Source organism: Scyliorhinus torazame, chromosome 13, assembly GCF_047496885.1.
Source record: "Scyliorhinus torazame isolate Kashiwa2021f chromosome 13, sScyTor2.1, whole genome shotgun sequence".
NCBI classification, from domain to species: Eukaryota; Metazoa; Chordata; class Chondrichthyes; order Carcharhiniformes; family Scyliorhinidae; genus Scyliorhinus; species Scyliorhinus torazame.
Window position 1 is genome coordinate 70673684 of NC_092719.1, and position 25321 is coordinate 70699004.

The 25321-nt window shown below is 46.2% G+C and overlaps 1 protein-coding gene across 1 annotated transcript in view; it reads right to left on the reverse strand.

Annotated features, from left to right (window-relative positions):
• Positions 1-25321, reverse strand: part of LOC140388098 (1-phosphatidylinositol 4,5-bisphosphate phosphodiesterase zeta-1-like) — a 104048-nt gene that overhangs the window by 62604 nt on the left and 16123 nt on the right. Inside the window, exon 5 of the mRNA XM_072471737.1 lies at positions 593-737. Within this exon, the coding sequence (XP_072327838.1) occupies positions 593-737 (145 nt within the window). The remainder of the gene's footprint in view (positions 1-592; positions 738-25321) is intronic.

Here is a 25321-nt window from a genome sequence, read left to right on the forward strand (position 1 = left end):
GTAAGAATGTTGAATGTAAAAGAAAGGAGACTATCTTTCATTTGGGAAAGGCCATAGAATATATAACCCAATTGGTAGTGACTGTCAGTGGGCTATTCGACTGGATGAAACCTCACCAAGTCAAAGCCTTTCTTCACGCAATAACCATACACTTTTGGCAAGTGTTGAGGGACAGTGATCAAGAGAGAATCTTTCTTCTCCCATATCGCAATAGGGCCAATTAAAGCACCATGATATCTGACAGAGCTGTGAGTTAACTCAGAACAGAAAAGAGATCAAACCTGGAACTCTTCTGATCCCTAGGATGAACTATACTCTAAACAGCCATCATGGAATGCTCAGTTCAGCAATTCTAAAACTCACCTTTGATCATTTTTCTCCCCCCTAGGAATGTGATGGCTTCCCTACATATCCAAGTCATTCTGTTTCCACCCACACCAATTATACAGCTTTTGTTGCACCGACCCAGAACTCCCTAACTTCAGCAATGAGTTACACCAGCTTTATTGTGGCTACCTATTTATAATAACGTAAGAGACCCCCAGTAAGAAGGGATCAAACCTGAAGGTTAAAAAACCTAATTGATGCTCACCTCAAATGCATGCATGTTAATAACTTCAATAACCTCCTTGACCAGAATGGTAGAAGTCAAAGCAAATCCATGATATAATCTGGGCTCATTTTCAGGTCCATCCCAGCAATCCAGTTCCAAACAGCGGCAGCCTTTTTTCAAAGCACTTACAAACCAAGGGAAGAAAATAATGTTACACAATGGATTTGACTGAATTGTCAATGTTGTTACTCCATTCCAATTTCACATGATAACAGATAATATAATATCGGTTGCAAAGAGGGTCATAATAATTAACCCTGGGCATGCACACATGTATACACAGACTCACATATCTAAGCACCTTGGGATGTTTTATTACATTGAAGGCAGTGTATAAATGTAGGGTATAAAACTATCTCTTTAGCTCTTTCTCGCTTCTACCCTTTGAAGTCGACAGCACAAACTCGTACAATTTAACTTAATGTAATTTTACTTCAAATAGAGAGAAGGAACCTACAACTGGGCTGCGAATCAAGGTACTGTTCTTTTTAGTTTGGGTTTTACAGTTTGTCTCGAGTGTGTCTATTCGTAGGCATTCTCATTTTCTTTCAATCTACATGCAGCTTGATCTCGTAGCAGGTACGGTGGGTTAAACTGCCGTGGCCAACATTTTAAGGCCAGTGAGTTGCAACATGATGGAGGGGGTGAAAATCCGCCATCCCCTTTGTGCACTGGAAGCCTCTGAACAGATGCTGTTGCAATGCAACTCAGCCTCATTGCCTGATTTGAACTTGGAGCATATAGGTCATATAATGTATTTGCTTGTCACTTATCATAGAACATGCTTTCAGCTGCAAGAGAGGTCCAGCGCTGGCATTATTTCAAGAATTTTGCACTCAACTTGCAGATAAGGTCATTTGGAATAGCTTCTGCTATTGCAAAGGCTCTGGGAGTACTGTGGAGTATTTTTGGAGGTGTTGTGATGAGTTCCTGTATTTGACAGTGCTATGATTTTGAGGGAGACCAGTAACTTTTAAAACTGAATTTGAATTCCAGGTTATTAACTGAAATAATTATGCCACAAGTTTTCAGCGAAACATTTTACAGTACAAGAATTAAATAAAGCAAGTACTACTAACTTAACACTATATTTCCTAAACCCCTGTTCATTAAGCTTGAAAATCTCAACAGGCCACTTTCTGTTCCATTTATAATTCCATCAGGAGTTCCTCAATATTTTTCAGTGTATTAAGGGTTTTTTCGCTTCTTCTGGGACCAAACCAAGGTATGCCACAGCTCTCAGGAATTTACTTTGATTTTCCTCAGTGTTCATGCTAGTTTTCGAGGTATGAGATTTTCTTTGGTGGGGGGGGGGTCCTTCTACTAGCATTCAGCCAGGTGACCCTCTAACCCTCTGTAAGCACTGCCTGATTGTGTTTACCCCTGCTCCAAGCATCACTCCCTTTTTGTGAGTGGTCGACAGCATCTGGCAAGTTTTTCTCTTTGCCTGTTTCCAAACAATTCCAACTCCAGATGTAAACTGCCTGTTACTGTGAAAGGTCACTAGATGAACCCAAAAAAGGGTAACTCCCGGCAACTTATCACTGTGGCAATGTGGCATACCTGAGATGTCCCAGATAGAGATATAAACAAAATAATTACAATTCCCTGCCCTTTAATCTGCAAAGTATATAGATACCTTAAGAATTCGCCTGGTGTACTAGTTGCTTTCGAAACTTTCTGTAATTTGGGAAATTACATGTATAATTTAAACCCCTTATGAAGACAACTGCAGACACACATGGTAGAACTGTCTGTTTCTGAGACGGCAACGCAGAGTTTACGGACTTTCACGACAGCAAAACTGGCGCCACACCTAGACCGATTATGTACTATTAAGGGGCGAGCACGGGTACCATGTGGAACACAATTGATTCCAGTGAAAAACGGTGCGGGAATGACACTCAGGAGGCTGACAAGCTGCAGCAGCATATACACATTACAATCCCCACACACGCTCATCCCAGCCAACAAGATGGCATTGGTTATGCTGGAGCATGCCCATGCAGCTAATGGGTCAGCTGGGGCCAGAGGGCATCTAAGGGGGTGGCCTGGGGTGACACCTATATGACCAGTGGCTCTAAGTTCACAGTGGGCTGTCAGCAGCGTGTGCAGCTGCATGGCTGTGGCAATGGTGTTCTGTGCCCATCCACCCCTAACCCCACAGCCCATCTCCTGGCCACCCCCTGCTACTCTGCCCGGCCCTGGCAGAAGCCCCCCAGCCAGCAGAACTGTCAGCAAACTACGGCCGTGTTAACACTTTCTGTAACCCCTCTCTCTCCCTCAGCAGCCAAGGTGCCGGTTTCAGGATTTTTAAAAGAACAAAGGAACCGCGCCGTCGGAGGCGGAGCATCATGGAGGCCCCAAAGAATAGCGGGTCAGGCTGCTAATGATATGCAAACAGTGTCCACTGTGCATGTGTTCTGGTACGCATTGATGCTACAGTTGAGATGGTGGAGAATCGCGGTTTGGCGTCAAATTTGCACCCGTCTCAATTTTGATGTTGGAATCTATTCTCCGCCAAATCACATTTAGTGATTTCGGCATCGGCAAACGCAGAATCCCACCCATAGTGTCTACCATGAAACTCAGAAAGGGACCATCCTTGTTTAATATTTTCCCACTTCTAATTCTTATTTAAATAAACACAGGCCACCCTTTGAGGAGCAATTGTTTATCTGTTAATCAACCTGTCCAACTCAGAGATTTTTCTGTTTATTTTACATTTAACACTTCAATCTCCAATCTGCAACGTTTTACTCTTAAAACATATGAATCATGAAATTAGACACTTTTGCAACAACTGGGAGTGCTACTGAATCCTTACAGGGAGGGCCAAAGGCTGCAAAAAGTGCAGGATGTTGCGTATACCCTAGAGTGGGTGTGGTTAGGTTTTATGTCTAAATCACTAGAGGGGAAATGATTCAATGTACCATATGATTCAGACTCAGTCTCAGTTTGTTCTGAGGAAGCTACCGACTCAGAGATGTCTACAGGTTCCCCAACTATATAATACAGCTACCAACATCTCAGATCTGCAAATGGATCTATGTATTTTTGTACTAACCAATCCCTTGTGCCTGGTTGGTGCCTTGATGTTTCTGTACGAAGTAAGCAAAAGAGAAGAAAAATGTATCACAAGGGTTGTAGTTGCAGAGCCTCTGGATTTGCTGCATGACAGAGTCAAATCTGTCGAGGGGGCAAGCACTGCACAATACCCACTGCCAGAATGGTATCAGCTTCTTCCATGTTCCTGAAAAGAGACTGAGTGGCAGGCCACTCCATGCATCCTCGTCAGAGTTCTTCTGTATTATGCCCCATCAAAGACCTCAGCAAAGTTCCTTGGAGCAGACGTTATCTGTGTTTTTGCCCGTGGGTGAGCTGGCAGACAATTTATCCATTCCCCTGGATATGACTGCAGCCCACTCGTACTCGGTGACTCTGGGCGAGATCTTCTGGCTATTCACACCGACGGGAACTTCCAGTCCTGCTGATTGCGCGCCCCCCTTCGCGGGGTGTCCAGGCGGCCTCGGATGGGTTCAATGGGACATCCCATTGACAACAGCAGGCCAGGAAACCCTGCCGACCATCGGTTGGGCTGCTGCCAAGTAACATGTTGTGGAGAAGCCAGAGAATCTCGCCTCCTATACGTGGGTCTGAGGTATGCCCAGTGACAGTATCTAAGCAGTGAGTGCCAGGGACTCTTCATAATGCTGAGCTTTTGCTCTCTCTTCCTCCTCTGTGTGTGGTTTCTGATCAGGCAGCAGTTCCTGGGTCTGAAAGGAGGAACTCAGAAAGGGAAAGATTGCAGTGAGGGAACTGGTATGGGGATGAAAGCAAGTGGTCCACGGTCACATCATCTGCAGCTTGCTCATCATTGCCAGATAGCTGTATGCGAGTGACCTGGGAGTTGAGAACGGATATAAGGCAGGAAAATGCGATCATCCTCCATTCTATCTTTAAATTGCAACTATCAGAAGTAAACCGTAAACCTATTTGTCAAGAATAGTTGGGAGAGTCAGTGAACATAAATTTGCTTTCCTTACGCAGGGGGCAGAGGTTCAATTCTGGCCTTGGGTGACTGCGGAGTCTACACGTTCTCCCTGTGTCTGCGTGGGTTTCTCCAAGTGCTCTGGTTTCCTCCCACAGTCCAAAGATGTGCAGGTTAGGTGGATTGGCCATGTTAAATTGCACCTTAGTGTCCAAATATGTGCACGTTAGGTGAGGTTATAGGATTATGGGAATAGAGGGCGGCATGTGGTGCAGTGGTTAGCACTGGGACTGCGGCACTGAAGACCTGGGTTCGAATCCCGGCCCTGGGTCACTCTCCGTGTGGAGTTTGCACATTCTCCCCATGTCTGTGTGGGTTTCACCCCCACAATCCAAAGATGTGCAGGTTAGGTGGATTGGCCATGCTAAATTGCCCCTTAATTGGAAAAAAAATAATTGGGTACTCTAAATTTTAAAAAAAGGATTACGGGAATAGGACGGGGGCGTGGGCGGGCCTAGGTAGGGCGCTCTTTCAGAGGGTAAGTGCAGACTCAATGGGGCGAATGGTCGCTTTCTGCACTGTAGGAATTCTATGGTTTTAGGGCCCATGCTAATCCTTTCTGATTATGATATCCATTTTCCCTGTTCTTTCATTTTCTGGGAGGAACTTCAATTTCTGCTGTTTTAGATCCATTTAATTTTTGATCTAAACGTTTGACTCTGTTGCGAGTTCCAGACGTGATCAAAGGAAAAGCTAGAAGAGCAGGTGTATTGTGAAGGTTACAGCTCTGACAGCCTGAGTTTTCAGCTTGTTCAATCTTCGTTTTCCTCTTCCAGATGAGTACTTTCTGGTGAGAAATAACCTTTCCTTTTAAATGAAAAAAGATATAATGAGGGAATCGTGTTCACCCCATTCCTCTGCTCTTCCTGATCCAGCTGTGTGGAATAAGCAGGGGATTGGGATAAATTGGACTGCTCTTTCCAAGAGCTAGCAGAGTCTCAATGGGCTGAATGGAAGGTGGGGGGGGGGAGGGGTTTGTTGCTGACAGATCATATTCTTCCTGAAAGATCATACATATCACAACAGGATCACACAAATGACAGATGTACAATAGCTTCACATGAAATTAAGCTTGGGTTACTATGAAATCTGGATGCAGATAAACCCACAGCAAAACCATTAAGCCGGAGCAATAAAGCAAACTAAATACGCAATGAGCCAGCATCTCCTTATGCCTAAATCTCTAAGGCAATAAACTCATGCTGCTACATTATGCCAGTAAAGTGTTGTGCACCAGTTGGCAATTGTATATAAATTAGTTTGCACATTCTCCCCGTGTTTGCATAGCTTTCGCCCCCACAACCCAAAGATGTGCAGGGTAAGTGGATTGGCCATGCTAAATTGCCCCTTGATTGGAAAAAAAGAATTGCGTAGTCTAAATTTTTTTTAAAAATTGTGTATAAATTATCATGAAATGTGTATTCAATGTACCTTAAGCAGAGTGACTATGAATAGAGTTGTGTGGGCCCAAAATTTGCATATTCCCTTTTGTCACCCATAGCAACCAGGTAATGCAAGATTTGTATTTTCTAGATCAGCTGTCCTGGATATGATACAGTCTCTGCCTGTGTGGTGAGGCACACAACAGTCTCAAATTGCATTTCCGCTAGGCTGTCAGTCAGCACTGATCTTTCAACTTCTTTGCCTCTGGTTCCTTCCAGGAATCTGGTGAATACATCAACCAGTTACAAAATATTGTACTTGACCAATGCAACCGCCTCCGCCCCCCCCCCCCCCCCCCCCCCCCCAACACCCACCACCCCATAGGGGCTATTTAGCACAAGGCTAAATCGCTGGCTTTGAAAGCAGACCAAGGCAGGCCAGCAGCACGGTTCGATTCCCGTAACAGCCTCCCCGAACAGGCGCTGGAATGTGGCGACTGGGGGCTTTTCACAGTAACTTCATTTGAAGCCTACTTGTGACAATAAGCGATTTTCATTTCATTTTCACTTCATTTCATTTTCATTTTCATTTCATTTCATTTTCAAATGCAATGGGCAGATGACTTTGCCATGTTTGCCAGGGAAGGCAATTTCATACACGTTGCCACCAATCAGAATGGATGGGTGTTTGAGTTTTAGATTCTAGCTGTTGTTTTGCAGGTGCAATGTGCCATTGACTGCACACATGTAATCACCCAGGAATATTCCTGAACTGCAAAGGCTTCCACACTCCAGCAATGTGCAGCTGGGTGTGTAACCACAAAGATGTTTAATCAGATCTGTCTGATCTCCCTGACTTCTTCATACCTCATACCTCAGAGAAGGCTTAGCAGAGGCAGACTTCTTGGAGGCAAGGGGGGCATTCACATGTGACTGATGACACCTGTGAGGAATTTACCCATTGAGGCCATATGAAAACCATTGAGCAAGCAATTGGGATGCTGAAGATGTGCTGCAGGTGCCTTGACAGATTTGGAGGTGCCCTTCATTAATACACGTCAGCCAGAGTATCGAGAATGCAGAAGGAACAAAGCGGAGAGCACAGAGCTTCCTTGGAGGGGGATGAGGATTGCTGCTTTTGATGCCCATGGCCACTCTTTCCGAAGTTATCGCAAAGACCTCCAATATCATGACTGTCAAGTTTGAGATAAATTTCTCCAGATGAATTAGAACTGTCAAGGTCAGGTTTTATTTCTTCATAGAAACATAGAAAATAAGAGCAGGAGGAAGCCATTCGGTCTGCTCTGCCATTCATTATGACTGTGGCTGATCATCCAACTCATAGCCTAATCCTGCTTTCCCCCCATATTCTTTGATCCTCTTCGCCTTAAGTGCTATATCTAACTGCTTCTTGAAAACATTCAATGTCTTGGCCTCAATTCCTTCCTGTAGTAACAAATTCCATAGGCTCATCATACCCTGGGTGAAGCAATTTCTCCTCATCTCTGTCCGAAATGGTCTACCCCGTATCCTCAGACTGTGTCACTCTAGTTCTGGACAAACCCACACCATCAGGAACATCCTTCCTTCATCTACCCTGTATAGTCCTGTTAGAATTTTAAAGGTTTCTATGAGATCCCCCCTCATTCTTCTGAACTCCAGCGAACACAATCCGCATTGATTCAATCTCTCCTCATACGTCAGTCCCACATCCCAGGATCCCAGAATCATTATGCACATGACTATATTTCTGTATTTGTTGACATCCAGTCAACACAAGCAGGTTTTATAGGCCATGTGGCTGTCTGATATTTAATTCTGTCACTAGGTTGTCGGGAATCCCCCACTTCACCATCTCGGACAGCCAGGCACTTGAGACGCTGCTGATCCCCTCCTCTTTTGCAGGTACTAATTACTAGGTTACCGGAGTACCAGAGGCAGCACATTGCCTCTCCTTGGTGGCTGTGCTTTCTCCTTCTGCAAGGAGAGAAAGAAGAGACCGATGAGTGAAAGTGATTAAATGTGTTGAACGGACGGGTGGACAACACAGGCTGAGGATGATTATGAGGGAGAGACGCAACATTGCATCAATATGCGAGTGAGGGTTACTGTTGAATGGACAGATGGGGGCTTCAGGAATTACACAGAGAGTAAGGGATGAGTGCATCTGCAAATTTCAGTGGAGTAGGCTTGAGAAGGGGGTTGGCATGACACACACATCTGGTTGAAATATTGCTGAATGTGTCTCTGTACTCACCTTTCCTATCTTGATGGTGCTGAATCCAGGAGCATGGCACCACACACCCCTGGCTTTTCTGTTCCTGGGCAATCTCCAGTCATGACATTTTGCTTTTGCTGGCATGTTTCTTCTTCCCATCATTAAGCAAAAGCATCTCTCAGCTCCCCAAACAGCCTTGCCCCCACGGGAAGGATTCACTAACATAAAGCACAGACCTGGACTGTTGCCCCCTCCCATTCTGACAACTCTTTGTTTTGGTTCTCCCAACTCCAGAATCCATTAAGTATTGGAGTTGAAATTGACTCATATGGGGCATCATCAAGTCCCCTCATCCTAATTCGTCAGGAAACTCAGAAGTTGGATAAGAATGCAGTGGCTATAGAACAAGTTGCACCTACTTTGGGGGTCTCCTGCACTCTAACATATACCCCCCACTGCACCCAGTCCAGCACATGGTTTAGATATTCATCTGAAAAATGACACTTTCAACAATGTTCCATGCTACCCCATATGAAAAAAGATTCAAGATCCAAAATGATTAAATGAAATGAAATGAAAATCGCTTATTGTCACAAGTAGGCTTCAAATGAAGTTACTGTGAAAAGCCCCTAGTCGCCACATTCCAGCACCTGTTCGGGGAGGCTGGTACAGGAATTGAACCGTGCTGCTGGCCTGCCCTGGTCTGCTTTCAAAGCCAGCAATTTAGCCCCGTGCTAAACTAGCCCCTATAAACAAGGGTTTATAAGGCTTGCACTCAATATTGCCTAGGTCGGATGTGATGTTGTAGAGGATAACAGCACAAAGATGTCTTGCAACACCTGATGATGCTGCTTCAATTTTATAAGAACTGACCTTCAAAAAAGCAAAGGGTGTAACAAACTTAGATAACTCTTTCCTTTTATTTCAGGTAGCAAAATAATGGCATGTGCACTGCCCATTTTGGAGAAAAGAATTGATATGCCTTAAGATTTGAATTGATTAAATGGGCACAATATAGGAGAGGTTTTGAGAACTAGAACTTGAAACATTAATTCTAATGGGTAAGAAGGTCTTTCAACCTGGTGCAAGCCACTTCATCAAATGCTTACCTTGTAAAGCTATGTGCCAGAAATGCTGGTACATAAAATTTGTTTCTGTGTTTGTTACACCGATTGGAAAAGTAGTAGCAGTGTGTGAAAAAAATTGTTAGTATTGCTTCAAGATAAATTATAATGCAATTTATATTGGAATCTCTTTCCTATCATAAAATAAATAGACAATATTAAACATAAAGGAACAGAAATCCATCTTGGGCAGGCACCCTAATGGGTCATTATCACAATAACACCCATTGGATATTTAGTTTTAATGACGTTAATGGAAATATCAGGTGGGAGGATAACTGGGCAGTCAATGAGATATTGTCCTTTGCTACCCCTTTGATTTAACTCTATTGCCATACTTGATAAGCAGCAAAGTAGTTGGAAATATTCCAGGTTGGCAAAGTTACTATAATAGATTCATCATTTAATTCCTAGCCGTACAGCTCTGGAATATAAAGGAGAGACTTGCATTTAACAGAGCCTGTCACGATCTCAAGATTTGCCAAAACACTTTGCAGCCAATTTAGTAACTTCAAAGCACAGTCGCATTGAGGCATTGGGGGAGATATTGCAACCAATTTACCCACAGGTTGGTCCAACAAACAAAATGCTGTAATACCCAGATAATCTATTTTAATGGTACTGGGTGAGAGATGAATATTCTGTGCAGGACATTGGGGAAAATGTCCCTGTTCTTCAAAATAGTGACATGAGATTTTCCTTTGGGGGGTGGCCCCCTGAGAAGACAGAGGGACCATCAATTTAATGTCTCATCTGAAAGATGGCATTCTCCAGCAGTGCAACACTCTTTCAGTACTTGCCTGATGTGTCAGTTAAAATCTATGCGCTCTCGTTTGTGAATTGGATAGATTTTAAAATCTAACAGTCATGGCGAAGGTGATTACATAACCGGAACATGTATCAGGAATTTGAGTTTCCAAAGCTGTGCAGTTTGTATGATTTTCTGTCCATTATTCATTCACTCTATGAGGCGCTGCTCTCCAGAGCCACACTCCCCATTGTGTGCTACTGTCAAAAACATCTAAGCCAAGCATGTTAATTAATAAATCCCTGTATTCCCATCTACCAATGCTGTCGTGTGGGAAGATGAAGTTGAGTGATCCGTAAATAGCTTACACTAGATTATCTTTATAAATTAATATTCTCCCTTCCAAAGCCACAGCATACAATTAACATCTTAGAGAGCTGCTTGTAATAAAAAGATATGTCCCAACGAACTAAATGCACTGTCAAGAAGAACTACTCAATCCCACTAATCTAATTAAAACAAATCAATGAAATAATAGCGTGAAATGTTAAAATCCACCATTCAAAAGAAATTCCGCAACTTCTGTGGTCTGCAAAATATGTTTCTTTTATCTGATTTGTTACTTTGATCCAATCTGGCTCGTCAAGCAGCGCCACTGAGGAGCTTTGCATCTATCTGCTTGGCCACTCTATTCTAATCCTGCTGAACTTCCAAATCTCTGGGATCTTCGGGTCCTTGTAGTTCCAAGGTTTGCCAAATTGCTCTTGTGCGTTTACGTGCACACACTGATCCTTTTACATCAATGGTACCACATAGATTGTTGTATCGCAGCTGTCAGCAAAGTCTTTGCACATTCCCACATCCTTTGTCTCACCAATGGCAGCAGTGCCTTCAGTTGCCAAGGGCTAAGTTCTGGCAATGCCTCCACCCCCACTCCCCCAAACCTCTTTATCTCACTACCTCTCTCTTCCTTTATGACACTCCTTAAAAATGATCTCCTTGACTAACTGCTTTGGTCACATGTCCTAATATCGCCCTATGTAGCTTGTCTTCAAATTTCTGTCTGGTTACAACCCGGTAAAGAGCATTGGTGCATTTCGGGCACGATTTAACCACCATGTTGCGACCGTCGCAGGTTGGGCATGCCGGTTAAATAGCAGGAAAGGCCAACATTGAAATTCATGCCAGACGGGAATCAGTTTGCCACCTAACCAGCCAACTTCCAATGGCAAATTCGTCCACATATGGCGACATATCATTAGCTCCAATTTGCATTCATTTCAATCTCATTTGCAACATTGAAGTGAATGTAACAGCCTTCCTTTAATTAACTGGCTCCCCAGTGAGAAATCACTTGGGTGTGGTTCAGTACTGCTTTTTAAAAAGGTGAAGCTGGTGCAATGGCTGCTGAGGGAACTGAGGAGGTGAGTAGCCAGTTCCACTATCAGCCATGCAGCTCCAGCACACTGGAGGACCCCTCAGGAGGGTTGAGCTTGGTCCGGGAAGGGGGGGGGGGGGGGGGCTGAAGTGTTCCAGGTTGGGGATCGCCCCTGGTTCGGGAGCCGAGGGGGGGAGGGGGGATTGAGGGACTTTTTGTCTTTGTAGCCTTCAAACTATCTTTAAATATTGTGAATGCCCATAACAGGGGCAACTACAGCTGCTGCCTGTGTGTCCTGCCAAACACTTCCAGGACGGAGACCTGGGTCTTGGTTATACGCTTGTTATTATCCTCACAAGAGCTACAGGGTTGGAGCAATCAGTATTCCCGTGAGTCTCGCCGAATGCAAGCTCCCCTGCTAAAGGGGCTGGAAGCCCAAGGGCATTCATGATTGAATCCTATATAATTCGGCCAGGTACAAACCGACAGAGTGGATCCGACTAGGATTTAATGAACATTGTAAGTATAATTGCTTCGCAATAAACAAAGTTTTCTTTCACCTACTCGATGTGGGGTCGTTTGTGGCCTACTAAACTGGCGACAAGGATAAAACTGGACTATTGTCAATGCTGCTATACCGTCAGACGAACAATCACCTCCTTTCCACTGCTGGGTTAATGTTGGAGTAAATTTATTTTCTATCGCAAAAGTGCCTTTAATTGGAAGGTTGGACATATTTGGTGCGAGCATAGAGGATAGGACACAATACACAGAACGCATGCGTTACTTTTTACAGGTGAACACTATCACAGATGTGGATTGACAGTGATATGAAAATGAAATGAAATGAAAAATGAAATGAAACTGACTGTCTGTGGAGCTCATACTTATGGACTGATAAAGAGCCTTACATGTCCCTCAGCTCCGGGCACAAAGACTTTTGAATAATTGGTAACCATAGTAGCACAACACTTCAACCCTAAATCGTCCGTTATAGTGCATAGATGTCATTTCAACATGACAGAGAGGACTGCAAGAGAGTCCGTAACCGGGTTTCTGACAAGGCTACGGAAACTATCCGAATTTTGTGAGTACGGAAGTTCTCTTCCCGCTTTGTCTGCAGCATCAATAACATGGCTAAATAAAGGAAGCTGCCAGCCGAACCATTCCTAGACCTCCAGCACGTCATGCAAATTTCGCTTTCCCATAAAAGCGCTGCGAGAGGAGTGCAAGAAATCCAGGGGCTGGAGGTAAACACCCTAGGACGAGCCCTCTCCCGGCAAGCAGCGCCCCCCAAGACTGAAACCCCCACCCTAGACCGAGTACCATAGAGGCCGGGTTCATTGGTCCAGGACTGAAACATCTCGACGGGATACCTTCCAGGAGTCTGTAGAGGGAGAGCCCTGGCATTGTCGGGCATGTGAATGCAGGAGCCACAGGGAGTGCAAGGCACAAGTCAGCCAGCATCCCCGGTGCTCCAATACGTAGGAACATAGGAATTAGGAGCAGAAGTAGGCAATTCAGCCCTTCGAGCCTGCTCAGCCATTCACTCAGATCATGGCTGATTTCTTCCTGGTCTCAAATCTATCTCCCCACCTGTTGCCCCAAATCACTTTAACCCGTTTTTAAAATCAGAAATATATCCATCTTCTTCTGGAAACCATTTAATGACTTAAATTCCGGTCGAGGCAGGAGCCAATCGAGGGCTCCAATGGTCATCAGCACCCTAAGTGGCCCCTATCAAGATAACTATGCAGGTTAATGGTTATCTATTAGACATGGAACTTAACACGGGAGCTGCGGTTTCAGTTATCGGAAAGCAAACCTCCAACAGGAAAAAGACGGGGGAGGTTGTGCAACAGTTAGATCAGTGGGACACCAACGCAAGGTTAGTAAGGTACACCAGCAAACCACAATGACCCCGGTAGTTAATGGGCAACAGTCGGCTTGACACCTGTTGATCACAGTAAAGGGAAATGGCCCCAACCTACTAGGTCGTGAGTGGTTAAAGCGCCTACACCTGGACTGGCAGCAAATATTCCAAATAGGATCCAGGGGCCTATACGAAGTGCCGGAAAATAGTCCAAGGTTTTCTAGCCTGGACTGGAAAAAATAAAGGGGGTCATGACAAAACTCCAGGTAGGCCCGGATGCACAACCTCAGTACCTTTGAGAGCCTGCTCCCTTAAGCTAGTCATTTTCAAAATGGGGGTCGCGACCCGCAGGTGGGTCGCAGGTGGGTGTCGGGAGGGTTGCAGAGCCTTCCATCGCGGCATTCCCGACCACGGAAATTCACGCACAATGGCCGCAGCAGCCGGCTTTTAAAAATGCCGGTTACGACGGGTTTAAAAATGACATCCGGGACCGGCTTTCAGAAAGCGGACACACTGTGTATACGTGCCCGCTCATCAGTACGCATGCCTGGAGCCCAGAGAGAAACACTGCCTCCCCCTGACGTCAGCGCACTGACCCAGGAGATTCTTCTTTAAATTCAATTCAGTCTTCCTGCCTGTAGCGACGGCAGAGAGCAGTCACGCGCCCCGAACGCTGACATCATGTGCTCTGGGCGCGATTGCGATTCCTCCACTTTGTCAGCAGCAAACAAGCAACAGGACTGTAAAATTTAAAATGGATCTTTTTGTAATAAGGAAGAGAGGGTCAGAGACACAAACAGGCCAGGATCTCACAACTAAACCTGCTGGAGAGAGTGGCACAGGAGAATCCACAGCAGGACAAATCAGTGATGGTGTGAGCTCCAGGATCTCTGATGAACACATGCAGAAATGTAACATTGAATGACAAAGCAAGTGAGATCATGAGGACCAAGCAGGCTCACCTGTCGCATTAAAGATAAGCAAAATTGGTGTGGAAGATGAAAGAGAGAGACCAATCGCTTTCACCTCCCAGACACTGGCCGTGGCTGAGCACAATTATTCGCAAATTGAGGAAGAGGGTCTGGCAGTTGTCTTCACTGTGGAGAAATTCTATCAGTATGTCTGCGGTCGACGGTTCACGATCATCATGGACCACAAACCACTGCTGGGTTTTTTCAAAGAACACAAAGCGATCCGCCCATTGCCTCTGCCAGGAGACAATGTTGGGCCCTCCTGCTGGCCGTATATGAGTACTCACTTGAGCATTATCCAGGTACCAGATCGCGAACGTGAATGCATTAAGCCAACTGCCTTTGCCGATGCGCCCTCCTTCTGCTCCCGGGACTGACAAGGTAATGGCCATGCTCTATTTTATGGACTCATGGCTGTTACAGAGTCCCAAATCCGTGAGTGGACACAAACCAACCCAGTCCTTTCGCAGATTCGACACACAGTCCTGTATGGAACAAAGAACAAAAAGGTACAGCACAGGAACAGGCCCTTCGGCCCTCCAAGGCTGCGCCGACCATGCAACCCGTCTAAACTAAAATCTTCTATACTTCCTGGGTCCGTATCCTTCTATTCCCATCCTATTCATGTATTTGTAAAGATGCCCCTTAAATGTCACAATCGTCCCTTCTTCCGCCACCTCCTCCGGCAGCGAGTTCCAGGCACCCACTACCCTCTGTGTAAAAAACTTGCTTCGCACATCTCCTCTAAACCTTGCCTCTCGCACCTTAAACCTATGCCCCCTAGTAATTGACCCCTCTACCCTGGGAAAAAGTCTCTGACTATCCACTCTGTCTATGCCCCTCATAATCTTGTAGACCTCTATCAGGTCGCCCCTCAACCTCCTTCGTTCCAGTGAGAACAAACCAAAATTATTCAACCTCTCCTCATAGCTAATGCCCTCCATACCAGGCAACATCCTGGTAAATCTCTTCTGCACCCTCTCTAAAGCCTCCACATCCTCTGGTAGTGTGGCGACCAGAATTGAACACTATACTCCAAGTGTGGCCTAACTAAGGTTCTATACAGCTGCAACATGACTTGCCAATTTTTATACTCAATGCCCCAACCAATGAAGGCAAGCATGCCGTATGCCTTCTTGACTACCTTCTCCACCTGTGTTGCCCCTTTCAGTGAAATGTGGACCTGTACACCAAGATCTCTCTGACTGTCAATATTCTTGAGGGTTCTACCATTCACGGTATATTCCCTACCTGTATTAGACCTTCCAAAATGCATCACCTCACATTTGTCCGGATTAAACTCCATCTGCCATCTCTCCGCCCAAGTCTCCAAACAATCTAAATCCTGCTGTATCCTCTGACAGTCCTCATCGCTATCTGCAATTCCACCAACCTTTGTGTCGTCCGCAAACTTACTAATCAGACCAGTTACATTTTCCTCCAAATCATTTATATATACTACGATCAGCAAAGGTTCCAGCACTGATCCCTGCGGAACACTACTAGTCACAGCCTTCCAATCAGAAAAACACCCTTCCATTGCTACTCTCTGCCTTCTGTGACCTAGTCAGTTCTGTATCCATCTTGCCAGCTCACCTCTGATCTCTTTTGTACCAGTCAGCCATGAGGGACCTTGTCAAAGGCCTTACTGAAGTCCATATAGACAACATCCACTGCCCTACCTGCACCAATCATCTTTGTGACCTCCTCGAAAAGCTCCATCAAGTTAGTGAGACACGACCTGCCCTTCACAAAACCATGCTGCCTCTCGCTAATACGACCCCTTGCTTCCAAATGGGAGTAGATCCTGTCTCGAAGAATTCTCTCCAATAATTTCCCTACCATTGACGTAAGGCTCACCGGCCTGAAGTTCCCTGGATTATCCATGCTACCCTTCTTAAACAAAGGAACAACATTGGCTATTCTCCAGTCCTCCGGGACATCACGTGAAGACAGTGAGGATCCAAAGATTTCAGCAATTTCCTCTCTTGCGTCCTTCAATATTCTGGGGTAGATCCCATCAGGCCTTGGGGACTTATCCACCTTAATATTTTTCAAGACGCCTAACATCTCATCTTTTTGGATCTCAATGTGACCCAGGCTACCTACACACCCTTCGCCAGACTCAACATCCACCAATTCCTTCTCTTTGGTGAACACTGATGCAAAGTATTCATTTAGTACCTCGCCCATTTCCTCTGGCTCCACACATAGATTCCCTCCCCTGTCCTTCAGTGGGCCAACCCTTTCCCTGGCTACCCTCGTGCTTTTTATGTACGTGTAAAAAGCCTTGGGATTTTCCTTAACCCTATTTGCCAATGACTTTTCGTGACCCCTTTTAGCTTTCCTGACTCCTTGCTTAAGTTACTTCTTACTTTCCTTATATTCCACATAGGCTTCGTCTGTTCCCAGCCTTCTAGCCCTGTCAAATGCCTCCTTTTTCTTTTTGACGAGGCCTACAATATCCCTCGTTATCCAAGGATCGCGAAATTTGCCATATTTATCCTTCTTCCTCACAGGAACATGCCGGTCCTGAATTCCTTTCAACTGACATTTGAAAGTCTCCCACATGTCAGATGTTGATTTACCCTCAAACATCCGCCCCCAATCTATGTTCTTCAGTTCCCACCTGATATTGTTATAATTAGCCTTCCCACAATTTAGCACATTCACTCAAGGACCACTCTTATCCTTGACCACCGGCACTTTATGGTCACTGTTCCCAAAATGCTCCCCGACTGAAACTTCTACCACCTGGCCGGGCTCATTCACCAATACCAGGTCCAGTACAGCCCCTTCCCTAGTTGGACTATCTACATATTGTTTTAAGAAGCCCTCCTGGATGCTCCTTACAAACTCTGCCCCGTCCAAGCCCCTGAGTCCCAGTCAATATTGGGGAAGTTAAAGTCTCCCATCACAACAACCCTGTTGCTTTTACTCCTTTCCAAAATCTGTCTACCTATCTGCTCCTCTATCTCCCGCGGGCTGTTGGGTGGCCTGTAGTAAACCCCCAACATTGTGACTGCACCCTTCTTATTTCTGATCTCTACCCATATAGCGTCGCTGCCCTCTGAGGTGTCCTCCCGCAGTACAGCTGTGATATTCTCCCTAACCAGTAGCACAACTCCTCCGCCCCTTTTACATCCCCCTCTATCCCGCCTGAAACATCTAAATCCTGGAATGTTTAGCTGCCAATCCTGTCCTTCCCTCAATCAGGTCTCTGTAATGGCAACAACATCATAGTTCCAAGTACTAATCCAAGCTCTAAGTTCATCTGCCTTACCTGTTATACTTCTTGCTTTAAAACATATGCACGTCAGGCCACCAGTCCCGCTGTTTTCAGCAACATCTCTCTGTCTGCTCTGCCTCAGAGCCATGTGGCCCTATTTCCTAGTTCTCCCTCAGTTTTTTCACCTCCTGACCTATTGCTCAGGTGCCCACCCCCCTGCCATACTAGTTTAAAACCTCCCGTGTGACACTATCAAACCTCGCGGCCAGGATGTTTATGCCTCTAGATGCCACCCGCCCTTCTTATACAGGTCATACCTGCCCCGGAAGAGCTCCCAGTGGTCCAGATAACTGAAACCCACCCTCCTACACCAGCTGTTTAGCCACGTGTTTAGCTGCTCTATCTTCCTATTTCTAGCCTCACTGGCACATGGCACAGGGAGTAATCCCGAGATTACAACCCTTGAGGTCCTGTCTTTTAACTTTCTGCCTAGCTCTCTGAACTCCTGCTGCAGGACCTCATCCCCCTTCCTGCCTATGTCATTAGTACCAATATGTACTACGACCTCTGCCTGTTTGCCCTCCCCCTTCAGGATGCCCGCTACCCATTCTGAGACATCCTGGACCCTGGCACCAGGGAGGCAACATACCATCCTGGAGTCTCTTTCACATCCAGAAGCGCCTATCGGTGCCCCTGACTATAGCATCTCTAATGACTATTGCACTTCTGCACTTTGACCCTCCCTGCTGAACATCAGAGCCAGCCGTGGTGCCACTGCTCTGGCTGCTGCTGTTTTCCCCTGATAGGCTATTCCCCCCAACAGTATCCAAAGGGGTATACCTGTTCGAGAGGGGAACAACCACAGGGGCTTCCTGCATTGACTGCCTGCCCCTTCTGGTGGTCACCCATTTCTCTGCCTGCACCTTGGGTGTGACCACATTTATATAACTGCTATCTATGTCGCATTCTGCCACCTGCATGCTCCTAAGTGCATCTAACTGCTGCTCCAACCGAACCATGCGGTCTGTGAGGAGCTCCAGTTGGGTGCACTTTCTGCAATGAAGCCATCCGGGACACTGGAAGCCTCCCGGACCTGCCACATCTCACAGTCAGAGCACTGCACCCCTCTAATTAACATTGCATTAATTAATTAGTAAATTAAATTTAAAAACATTTTTTTCAAAGTTGCTGTTAACTATATGTTTCCTAGTACTAGATTTCTACTATAAATGTAAAAGCTAAATACAGTACTCTCCGATCTCTGGCTTAGATACCCCTCTAAATTATAATTACGCAATTAATTAATTATGTTTAATTAGTTTAACAATGTTGATTTTTAAATGTAGTGCCGATTCCCTATCAGCCAATCAGGTCACAGCTTTCCTGTGACGTCACTTTTCAGTCCCCTCCCCCCCCCCCCCCCCCCCCCCCAGTCGGATCATTCAGAATATGAGAATATCTATCACTTACCTGTTCCCAAGCTGCTCCCCGGCTCTCTGTCTCTCGCTCCCGAAAATGAAGGCCGCTGGAACCTGGGGCTAAGATTTTATATCACCTACCTTCCCAGGGTGTTCCCTGGTTTTCTCTCTGCTTCCCGGAATGCACTCTGGATCTCTCCCTGCTGATTACCAGTTACAAAGCCAAACGAAGGAAACAGAACCAAAAGGGAAACAGCACCTCCTCCCACACCTCGCCGAATTACCACACTACCCAAATTACCAAGTTCCAATTCCCACTCTGGCTGTGTCTCACTCACTCAGGCTGTGTCTCCTTCACCTGCGCAAAGCATAGGTCAGCATAGAAGACTGTCCAACGAGGTACAGGCATTCTCGACAAAAATGTCCCAGGTTAGCGTAAAAGACAGCAACCTTTTGTGAGGGACATGTGTCATTGTCCTGGGTAAGGGCCAAGACCTGATCTTGAGGGACTCGCATAACAGGCACTCCGGGTGTCCAAAATTAAAATGCTTGCCTGCAGCTTTGTTTTGTGGCTGGGCCTGGGTGCAGATGTAGAAAGGGTAGCCCAGCAGTGTGGCGTTCGTGTGGAGCACAGAGATTTCTGCCAGCCTCTCCCCTTCACTCGTGGGAATAGCTGGGGCGACCTTGGGTGTAAGGTCGCCCCAGCTGACTTTGCCGGTCCCTTTCAAGGTTTTACTCCTGATAGATGCCAACTCTAAGTGGTTGGACGTCTATAGAATGGCACCGACCACCTCGAAGGCCACCATTGAGAAACTACGCCTGTTTTTCAGTACGCACGATATCCCAGAGGCGTTGGTGACCAACAATGGAACGGCATTCACCAGTGAGGAATTCACGGGATTCATGACGGAGAATGGGGTGCGACAGGGTCACGTCATGAAGAAACACGTTAATCACATAAGGTCCAGACCAGTCTTATGAAAAGTTCCTCAGGAGAGGACAATTACAGTCAAACCAAATTTGTTGCCAGTAGAAGCTAGTGCATCACCCAAGAGGTCAAGACTCCGAAATGAGAGGTCGTAGATATGGATTGCAACATGGAGACCCTGGTGGCGGAAGTCTCCGACAAGGAGCTAGCAGTGCAGCAGCCTCAGACAGTATCTCCACCAGAGCATTCTGAATGGAAGTGGCGTTCACCGTCCAGATATACGCCACCTGAGCCAAACTTGTAAGTGCAGGACGCACAGCCACAGGTGAAGAGAGTCCAGCGCCCTCCTACTCTGCCATCGTCGGAAGAGTCTTCGGACTTTGGGGTGGGAGGGATGTTATAACCCGCACGAGACAAACGGGGTTGGAGCAATCAGTCTCGCCAAGCTCTCCCGCTAAGGGGGTGGGAACCCGAGGACATATGTGATTGAATTCTATATGAAGTCGGTCAGGTACAGAACCGACAGAGCAGACCCGGCTGGAATCAATTGCTTCACAATAAACATAGTTTTCTTTCACTTACTCGATTTGGACTCATATGTGGCCTACTAAAATGCTGACGGTCACTTTAACTCCTTTGGCTGTGAACAGCCTCTAGCTTCACAGCTGAAGGCTATTGCTAATAAGGAATTGGCCTTGTTAGTTGTGAGAGCACTTCACAGCTGCAGGTTGTGTTTGCTGCTTGTCCGTTCTAGTGGCTGCAGATGTCTGGAGGCTGCTGTTGCTGTTTCCTTCCTTTTCTGTAGCTGGACAGAAGGACATTTTTTTCCAAGATCCCTGGGTCCTGTAACACAGGGCTCAGGGGGACATGTGAGTCCAGAAAGCAGTCCGGTTTGACGTAAGAAACACTGCAGGACCTTGTGCGTGACGGTTCTCCAAATGGGCCACCTGCTAACGCAGTTGAAGAAATGCTTATGCAGATTGCTGCTGCTTTTTTTGCTGGTGTGGTGAGTACTGCATGTAACTGGCACTTCACCGCCAGTTAAACATGCTGGAAGTCAAGGATGGTCAACTGCACCTTGAGCACCAGTGGAATATGTGGATGCCAGGAGTTGGTCCCGGTGAGATTGGGCTGTGTGGGTGGACATGCACAGCTGCGGCTCCTGGATGGAGAATGGCACTGAGACGTGGAACAAGTCACACATTGATGGACAGATCATTTCTATGACAAAGTTCTGGTCACGATAACACATTCTCAGGCTTATCCTCTGTTTCTATTGAGGAACCTGCGAGGGGTGATCCCGTGTGAAAATTAGTTGATATAGTTTTGTATTAGTACCAATATGGAATGCCGATGTTTCCTTGTTGTTTAATAGTTAATATGATCTGTGGAATGTTACGTAGATTATTTTCAAACAAAATATTCTTAAGTGGTGCTGCAGGTTTGTGATTGCTGTTTGCTGCTGCAAATGCCTGGAGGCTGCTGCTGATTACTTCTTTTTCTGTATCCTGAAGTAAGGAAAGGGAGGATCAGAAGATGACCTTCTTCTTGAGCTGGAGAAGGGGATGAGGAGTTCTTTCTCTCTCCTGGCATGTTCCACTTTCCACTACTGAGTGGACTGCTGGAAGGTGCAAGAGGGAGGGGGAGAGAGGAGGCTAACTGATCCAAATGAGCAACTTGATGAAGGTGTTGAAGAAATGCTTTTGCAGATTGCTGCTGCTTTTATTGTGAGTGTGGTGAGTGCTGCATGTTGACTAGCACGTAGCCACTAGTCGAACACGTTGAACGTCGAGGATGTTTTACTGCACCTTGAATGGCAGTAGACTATGTGGATACCGAGCTTTGTTCCGATTAAATTAGGCCGTATGGGAAGTATGTACAACGGAGGCTCATGGACAGAGCAATATGTAAAATTACCACAGCAAGGATCCTCCATTCTGTTGTGGACCAGCATAGGGGGAGGGGATACAGTGTGTTTGGTTTTCTTTGTACAAATGAACTGTTGTAGCTTTGTGTTTGTACCGGTATTCTGTAACGGAAAGGTACTTGTGTGTGTGCCTGCTCTTTGTTGATTCATGGTTAGTGTGATTTATGGATTGTTAAGAAGTTAGTTTCCATCTCTTTGTATAAAGGTACTGTTGACCATTTAATAAACAAAATATTCTTAAGTGATGCTGCTTGTAGCTGCCACTGCCTGGAGGCTGCTGCTGCTGTTTCCTTCTTTTTCTGTAGTCTGTAGGGAGGATAATAATTTCTAAGATACTTGGAACCTGCTCAGGTGGACGTAGGAGTACAGAAGGCTTTAAACAAGAAGGACGTTGCGGGACCTGGTGCGCGACATTGATCCAAATGAGCAATGTGATGAAGATATTGAAGAAATGCTTCCTCAGATTGCTGATGCTTTTGTTGCTGGTGTGGTGAGTGCTATGTGTGGCCAGCACGTCATCGCGGGTCAAACATGCTGGAAGTCAAGGATGTTCAACTGCACCTTGAGCGCCAGTGGAATATGCATCACATATGTCAGCATCACAGATGTCAGTTTTCAGCCAATACGATTCACTCCACGTAATTGGATTTGTTTATTGTCACGTGTACCGAGGTACAGTGAAAAGTATTTTTCTGCGAGCAGCGCAACAGATCATTAAGTACATGAGAAGAAAAAGGAATTTTTAAAAATACATAATAGGGCAACACAACATATACAATGTAACTACAAATGCACTGGCATCGGATGAAGCATACAGGGTGTAGTGTTAATGAAATATGAAGTAATATGAAGAAACAGCTGAAGGCACGATGCTGCAAAGGCTATGGGTCCTGATAATATTCTGCTGATGGTACTGAAGACTTGCGCTCCAGAACCTGCTGCACCCCTAGCCAAGCTGTTCCAGTGCAGCTACAACACTGGCATCTACCCGGCAATGTGGAAAATAGCCCAGGTGTGTCCTGTACACTAGAAACAGGACAAAACTGACCCAACCAATTACCGCCCTATCAGTCTACTCTCCATCATCAGCAAAGCGATGGAAGGAGTCAGCAACAGTGCTATCAAGTGGCACTTACTTGGCAATAACCTGCTCACAGAAGCTCAGTTTGGGTTCCGCAAGTGTCACTAAGTTCCTGACCTCATTACAGCCTTGGTTCAAAATTGGACAAAAAAGCAGAATACCAGAGGTGAGAGTGACTGCCCTTGACATCAAGGCAGCATTTGACCGAGTATGGCATTGGAGCCCTAGGTAAACTGGAGTCAGTGGGAATCGGGGATAAATTTACCCTGGCTGGAGTCATTCCTGACACAAAGGAAGATGGTTGTGGTGGTTGGAGGTCAATCATCTCAGCTGTAGCACATCACTGCAGGAGTTCCTCAGAGGGCCTAGTGTCCAAGGCCCAACCATCTTCAGCTGCTTCATCAATGACCCCCCTTCCATCATAAGGTCAGAAGTGGGGATGTTTGCGGATGACTGTACAATGTTCAGCACCATTCGCGACTCCTCAGATAATGAAGCAGTCCATGTCCAAATGCAGCAAGAACTGGACAATATCCAGCCTTGGGCTGACAAGTGGCAAGTTACATTCGCGCCACTGAAGTGCCAGGCAATGACCATCTCCTACAAGAGGGGATCTAACTATCGCCCCTTGACATTTACTTGCATTAGCATCGCTGAATCCCTCACAATAAACATCCTGGGGTTACCATTGATCAGAAACTGAACTGGACTAGCCATATTAATACTGTGGCTACCAGGGCAGATCAAAGGCTAGGAATCCTATGGCGAGTAACTCACCTCCTGACCCCCTCAAAGCTTGTCCACCATCTACAAGGCACAAGTCAGGAGTGCAATGGAATACTCTCCACTTGCCTGGATGAGTGCAGCTCCAACAACACTCAAGAAGCTCGACACCAGCCTGCTTGATTGGTCCTCCTTCCACAAACATTCAAACCCTCCATCATCGCCGGACAGTGGCAGCCATGTGTGCCATCTACAAGATGCACTGCAGGAACTCACCAAGGCTCCTTAGACAGCACCTTCCAAACCCACGACCAGCACCATCTAGAAGGACAAGAAAAGCAGATACCTGGGAACCCTACCACTTGGGAGTTCCCCTTCAAGTCACTCACCACCGTGACTTGGAAATATATCGCCGTTCCTTTGCTGTCGCTGGGACAAAATCCTGGAACTCCCTCCCTGACGGCACAGTAAGTGTGCCTACACCTCAAGGACTGCAGCCGTTCAAGAAAGCAACTCACCACCACCTTCCGAAGTGAAGGGCAATTAGGGATGAGCAATAGATGCTGGCCAACTAACGACGCCCACATCCCGTAAATGAATTTTTAAAAACAATTTGGTTCCGGGGAGATTGGGCCGTGTGAGAGGGCCTGCACAGCTGCGGCTCCTGGATGGAGAATGACACTTATACGTGGAATAAGTCAAACATTGATGGACAGATCATTTCTACGACAAAGTTCTGGACTTAATAAAACTTTCTCAGGCTTATTGTCCATCTCTGTTGAGTGTATTTGGTTTTTTTTAATGAAAATAAGCTGATATGGCTTTGTATTGGCACCAATATGAAACAGTGATGTTTCCTTGTTGTTTAATGGTTACTGTGATATGTGGAATGTTTTGTAGTTGATTTTAAAATCTTCGTTAATATGGACTGTTTTTGCCAATAAAGTATTCTCAAGTGGCTTCTCATGGGCACATGTACCATGTCTCAGATGATTATTGCATCGCATTTCAATCAAACTTTGAAGCCTGAACAGTTTGCCTGAACTCGAGAGAGGTCAGCCCCACAGAGGCAGTATCCAGCACTCAAGAGCTGGGCCCCAGCACTGGGGACATCCTCGCCACCAAAAGGTGACTATGTGGATCGGAGAGGGCACCTGAGCACGGTCTCCCTCATGTTTCCAGCAGGGCTCTGGGGTCGAGAGGAGCCTTCTGTGGCCAGTGTGAGCGTGCAGAACAAAGTTCTCCAGCACAACCGGCTCACTGGATTACACTCTGAGAGAAGGTGGGACACGTAAGGGTGGGGGAGGTTTGGAGGATTTGAGGGTCCCTGGGTGGAAGCCCTAACTGATTGTCGGTCTATCTCCTTCTCCAGTTCCTTAAAGATACCCAAACAAATGGGGTGTCGGTCCTGCTGTGGATGCCCTCACGTTGCTGGTGGCAGCCCAGGCGGCCAGAGAAGGACGCAGCATCAAGCTGGAGGCGGCACCATATATACAAGGCGCTGCCGCACAACCTGAAGAACCGGCCGCACATCAGGCCGAGGAGGAACCCAGAGGGGGGCACCGGCGATGCACCAAGTTGTGAGGTGTTGTTGGTCTTTCGGGGAGATAACGTACAGCAGGTACCACAGGAGGCTCTTTCTCAATAAATAGACAGT